The 6,295-nt window shown below is 52.9% G+C and overlaps 1 protein-coding gene across 1 annotated transcript; it reads right to left on the bottom strand.

Moving 5' to 3' along the window:
- EAH_00060510 (hypothetical protein, conserved) lies at nucleotides 1–5,081 on the bottom strand (the record flags this gene model as incomplete). Its single annotated transcript, XM_013393446.1, has 8 exons — nucleotides 1–1,923; nucleotides 2,085–2,187; nucleotides 2,668–2,713; nucleotides 2,883–2,911; nucleotides 3,117–3,161; nucleotides 3,266–3,859; nucleotides 4,232–4,339; nucleotides 5,048–5,081. Coding segments are annotated over 8 exons (2,882 nt in total), but the record flags the coding sequence as incomplete, so codon positions are not given.
- Between the last annotated feature and the right edge of the window lie 1,214 nt (nucleotides 5,082–6,295).

The following is a 6,295-nucleotide window of genomic DNA, read 5'->3' on the forward strand; positions in this document are numbered from 1 at the left end:
TGCTGCTGTTGCTGTTGCTGCTGCTGCTGCTGCTGCTGCTGCTGTGAGGCGTGGGGTGAGGAGCCCCCCGACGCCACCATCCACTCATCACCCTGGGGCCCCTCCTTGCTGCTGCGGTCTCGCAGGGAGGAAGAGTACCGAGGAGATGGGGGCCCCCCAGATGTTGCTGTGGGGGGCCCCCCCGATGTAGCTGTAGGGGGCCCCCCAGACGTTGCTGTGGGGGGGCCCGCAGACGCTGCTGTGGGGGGGCCCCCAGATGCTGCTGTGGGGGGGCCCCCTTGGGGGCCCCCAAGGGGCCCCCCTGAGGGCCCCCCTGAGGGCCCCCCTTTGCTGGTTTTCCTTGAGCTGGGGGCCTTAGAAGAGGACCCCTTTCTGCCCCAGGGGCCCCCAACCCCCCTATGGGGGCCCCCTATCCCTGCGCCTCTATTTAATGCTTTTGAATGCAACTTATTTAGGGCCCCTGCTAATGCTACGGGTACTACGCAGCAAGCTGGAGGGAGGGGGGGGGCCCCCTGCTCATTCAAAGAGAGGGCCCCCTGTACGCCACCCCAGAGAAGTTGGGGGGCCCCCATTGAGGGGGGCCCCCCAGAAGGGGGGCCCCCTTGAATTGAGCTGCTGTCTCCTGTCTCCTTTTCTGCTGGAGAAGAAGAATAACTGGGGGCCCCCTGCATGAGGCGTCTCTCTAGAGGCCCTGTCTTATAGTTAGGAGGACATACACTGGAGGGGGAAGGGGGCCCCCCTGAAGAGGGGGGCCCCCCGGGGGCCCCTGGGCCCTCGGGGGCCCCTGCAAGAGACCTGGAGGCACTGGTTAAGGGGCCCTTTGAAGCTTCATCAGCGCAAGAGGCCCCAGTAGAGAGACATGTGTCTCCTTCCTGAGGGGAAGAGTTGTTATGGGGGCCCTCCGAGGGAGAGGAGCAGAAAGAAGACTGCTGCTGCTGCTGCTGCTGCTGTTGCTGCTGCTGCTGCTGCTGCTGCTGCTGCTGCTGCTGGGGAACGAGCAGGGGCCCCCAGGGGGGCCTCCTGGGGGGTACTAATATAGGCGGAGGAGAAGGAGACAGGTGGGCCCCCAGGGGCCCCTTTGGAAGGTACTCCATAACAAGACAAACATGAAAAGAGTGTGAGAGAGAGACCCCTAAAAGCATTACGAGGTTAGGATGTCTGAGCTGCTGCAGCTGCAGCAGCTGCTGCAGCAGCAAATCGGTGTTGCTGCACAGGACCTCAAGAAGCCTCCCCTCAACTTCGTTTGTTGCGCCTCCTCTTGGGGGCCCCCCATCTGTTGTACATGTTGAGGGGGCCCCTCTAAGTGAAGCGAACGTAAGGGGCCCTTCATTCCACGGGGGCCCGGCAGCAGCAGCAGCAGCAGCAGCAGCTGCTGCTGCTGCTGCTGCAGCAGGCGCTGCAGCACTTGTAGGCATATGATAAAAGAAGTGCTGCTTCTTAAATACTTTTATTGCTACTTCCTTACCCAGCCAAAACCCATAGAAAACATTTGTACGGCGGCCCCCCAACCAGCGCACAAAGTGCAGCTGCTCAAAAGGTATAAGAGAAGACAAATTAGGGGGCCCCTGCTCACTGCTGCAGCACCGGGGGCCCCCATTAGAAGACCCTTCAGGAGGGGTTGGGGGGTATGAGAAGCCACGGGGGGCCCCAACAGGGGCCCCCATAGGGGGGCCCCCACGGGCCCCCATCATAGGGGCCCCCAGGGGCCCCTCCGACTCCGAGAATACTGGGGGGCCCCCTTCACCTGCTGTACCCTCCATCGTACCAACCGAAGACCCACTCAGATGGGGGCCCCCAGGGGGCCCCCCTGGGGGCCCCCCAGGGGCCCCCCCGTGAGAAGAAGAGGCTTGCGGGCCAAGAGGAACGCCTGACGAAGAGCTTAAAAACAAACGGTGAATGCGGCGACGACGAGAGGCCTGCAACCTGCAAACAAAACCCTAAACCCTAAACCCTAAACCCTAAACCCTATAAACGAACCCCTGAAAAACAGACAAGAAAAAGAAGACCGGGATCTTGCAAAGCCGCCGAAACGCACATTCAGAACAGGCAGAGTTAGGGTTTAGGGTTTAGGGTTTAGGGTTTACCTGAGGAGTTTCACAAACATCATCACCCTATTTCTGCCTCCAAATGTCCCCAACCCAAAGTCGCGCTTCAGCTGCGTCGGGGTGAGGCAAAGAAACTCCTCTCCTGCAGCAGCAGCAGCAGCAGCAGCAGCAGCGGCAGAGCCAGCAGCAGCAACAGCAGCAGCGCATGAAGTCCGCAAGTGCGTCCAAAGCACCGCCCACCCCCGTCCACTCTTGGGTCTAGAGATAGGGTTTAGGGTTTAGGGTTTAGGGTTTACCTCCGATTCGGCGTGCAAGAAGGGTTTCAATAAACCCTCTCGGAAGCTGCTGTGTGCGCAGCTCAGTGGAAGCCAAACGCAGCCAACTCGCAAGCTCATAAGGACTCCAACGGGGAGCTGCAGCAGCAGCAGCAGCAGCAGCAGCAGCAGCAGCAGCAGCGGCAGCAACAGCAACAGCAACAGCAACAGCAACAGCAGCAGCAACAGCAGAAGCAGTAGCAGCAACACCCGTCGTAGTTGTAGCAGCAGCAGCGGTCGTAGAAGCAAAGCAGCAAAAGCAGCAGCAGCAGCAGCAGCAGCAGCAGCAGCACCAACAGCAGCAGCACCAATAGCACAGGCAGCAGAGTCAAACGATATACTTCCCTCACAAACCTAAACCCCAAACCCTAAACCCTAAACCCTATCTCCTAAACCCTAAACCCTAACAATACTCCACCATCAGATTCTGCTGCAGCTGCAGTAACATTCTAGCCTCTAAAGCCTAAACCCTAAACCCTAAACCGTAAACCCTAAACCCTAAACCCTAAACCCTAAACCCTACTCCCGAAATGCCTATTAGCGCAATTAGGCCTGCACCCCAAACCCTAAACCCTAAACCCAAAACTCTAAACCCCAAATAACCAGGTGAGAAGCAGCAGCACAAGCTGCTGCTGCAGCAGCATCGGACGATGCATGAACAGGAGCAGCACAAACTGCAGCAGCAGCAACGACAAAAACAGCAGCAGCAAGTACAGCAGGAGCAGCAGCAGCAGCAGCAACACGGACTGAGGCTCACCTTCTGCTTCTTCTGGCCAGCTCAACTCGGTGGTTTCTCCATCTGCTGATGGCACATAAACCCCAAACCCTAAACCCTAAACCCTAAACCCTAAACCCTAAACCCTGAACGCCAAAATCTATTTTCAAACTTCTGAGGCGCAGCCTTACGTTCAACGGACAACGGAGACCGAGCAGCAGCAGCAGCAGCAGCAGCAGCAGCAGCAGCAGCAGCAGCAGAATGTGCATGGACTGCAGTGCCGTTCAGGGGAAGGCTGCTGCTGTTTCCGCTGCTGTTGAGGGTTTGGGGGGCCCCCTGGGGGCCCCTCTGTGTCATCTCTTGAGCATACTGTTGCTGCTGACCTTCCTGTACCCTTTTATCGGGGTCCCCTTCTCCCTCTACCTGGGGGCCCCCCAAGGCCCCCTCATCATCAGGGGACCCCTGAAGGGGGCCCCCTTGAGGGGCCCCCATAGGAGGGCCCCCCAGAAGGGGAGCCCCTTGAAAGGGGCCCCCATAAAGGGGGCCCCCATAAAGGGGGGCCCCTTGAAGGGGGCTTCCATAAAGGGGGCCCCCATGAAGGGGGCCCCCATAAGGGGGTACCCCATGAAGGGGGCCCCCATGAAGGGGGCCCCCGGCTGATTGTAGAGGTACGGGCCCCCTGATTTGCAGTCTTTTACCGCATTTGAACTCTGAATAAATTAAAAGGCGCTCTGGGAGAAGAAGAGACCGACAGGGACCATGAAGAAAACAACCTCGCCACTCCCCTGCTCACAAACCCTAAACCCTAATAAACCCTAAACCCTAAGAAACCCTAGGTAACCCTAGTAAACTCTAGTAAACCCTAAACCCTTATATTAACCCTTAATCTATAGGGCACACAGCGACAGCTTTGAGGGGCTTCTTCAACTTCTTCTAGGGCTTTATTATTACACAGACTAGTATATTCGGAAGGCTAGGGTTTAGGGTTTAGGGTTTAGGGTTTAAAGGCTGCTGCCTCAAGCAGATGGCGCATGAAAACCCATACCCTAAAGCACCCTAAACGCTAAACCCTAAAAAGAATTAGAAACCCAAAACCCTAAACCCTAAGCCCCTACCTTTTAACCCTAAACCCTAAACCCTAAACCCTAAACCCTCACCCTGATGAACCGCGAGGCCTCCTCCTGCGCGGAGCTCAACGCTCAACAAAAACCCCGGGGCCTTCTCGCCGCCCTTTGATGAAAGTGCCGGAGAAGCAATGGCCATCCCTAAACCACAAACCCTAAACCCTAAACCCTAAACCCTAAACCCTTGCTGGCTGTTGCAGCCCAAAACCAGCGCCAGACCAAAAGTTTAACTCCCTAGAAAAGCCTTTGGATTCAAAGATAAACCATAAGCGTTGTTGTTTACCTAGGGTTTAGGGTTTAGGGTTTAGGGTTTTCTAAACCGAGGCTGCACGATGGAACGTTGCTACAGGATGCTATGGGGGACGACTAAGGCCAGTGTTAGGGTTTAGGGTTTAGGGTTTAGGGTTTAGGGTTTAGGGCACTTGAGTAGAAGGATGCCTCTCCCAGAGGGAACGCCAGAAGCGTCGATAGGCCTGCAGAACAGAGCTAAACCCTAAACCCTAAACCCTAAACCCTAATCCCTCGGCCCTGAGGAGTCAAACCTATACCCTAAAACCCCAAACTCCACACGGAACCCCCCTTTCTAAACCCTAAACCCTAAACCCTAAACCCTCGGCAAGCCCTAAGTCTCTGACAGGCAGACCAAGGAAGAACATTAAAGCTAGGGTTTAGGGTTTAGGGCTTAGAGGCTCACCCTCTGTATCGATCGCCAGTGCTCAGAAGTAGAGTATCTCTAGGGGAGTTGGCTGAGCCGCACAGGTTGATGAGAAGGCATTCTAGGGTTTAGTAGGGTTTCCTAGGGTTTCCTAGGGTTTAGGGTTTAGGGCTTAGGGTTTAGCAGCTGCGTACCGTTGACCTGTGGCCGCACATTTGCAGAGCCCATAGTTAGGGTTTGCTTCTTCAGTCGAAGTCCCTCATGGCATGCAAAGCAGCCCCGAGGGTTTCGCGCCACAAGGGTTTAGGGTTTAGGGTTTAGGGTTTAGGGTTTAGAGTAGCTGTCTGACGGTAGTAGTTGGTTTGTAGAAATTCCGAACCCCGATAAAAAGAAACACAAAATGACAAATCTAGAGCTTAGGGTTTAGGGTTTATCGCTTAGGAGACTGAATGTGTGATGGTTTAGGGTTTAGGGTTTAGGGTTTAGGGTTTAGCGTGAGCGCTGGCGACGAGCGCATGCGGCTTCCAGAAGCATAGAAGTTAATGTTGTATTTATTTTTAATAATATTTTAGAGCTTTGAGGGTTTATTTTATTGCCGGTGTACCTTAAAGTAATACCCGAGGGTTTAGGGTTTAGGGTTTAGGGTTTAGGCCCTTCCTTCCTCCCAGCCTAGCTGGAGCGACGGCGGGTTCTGGGGCCCAGCAGCCACCGCATTATTATAAATTAGGGTTTAGGGTTTAGGGTTTTATATTCTTCTATAAACTCTAGGTTTAAAACTGCGTTTCATCGTTTAGGGTTTAGGGATTAGGGTTAGTAAACCCTACCCTAACCCTAAACTCTTTGTTAATAATAAATATATTATATATTATACTATATATAATATATTATATATTACGTATATTATATTTATAAATATAATATTTTATTATTTTATTTATAAATATAATATATATAAACATATGTTCTTTAATATATGTGTTACACCTTAATAATAAATCTTATTAAACCCTAATAAACAAGCCCTAACAGATCCTCCTAAACCCTAATAAACAAACCCTAACAAATAAACCCTAACAAATCCATAACAACCCCTACTAAACCCTAAACCCTAATCCCTAATAAAAAACCCTAACCCTAGTAAACCCTAATAAACCCTACTAAACCCTAATCAGTAAACCCCAATAGACACTAGTAAACCCTAATCAGCAAACCCTAATAAACCTACCCTACTAAACCCTAACCAGCAAACACTATTAAGCCCTCACCAGCAAACCCTAATAAACCCTCATCAGCAAACCCTAATAAACCCTAATCAGAAAACCCTACTAAACCCTAATAAACCCTAATCAGCAAACCCTACTAAACCCTACTAAAACCCTAGGGTTGAAGTGTAAGGACGAATTTTTTAGATGACTCTAAACCAGCAAACAATATCCTCTCCA

This window comes from Eimeria acervulina, genomic scaffold, assembly GCF_000499425.1.
Source record: "Eimeria acervulina Houghton genomic scaffold, Eah_scaff1507, whole genome shotgun sequence".
Taxonomy (NCBI): Eukaryota; Apicomplexa; class Conoidasida; order Eucoccidiorida; family Eimeriidae; genus Eimeria; species Eimeria acervulina.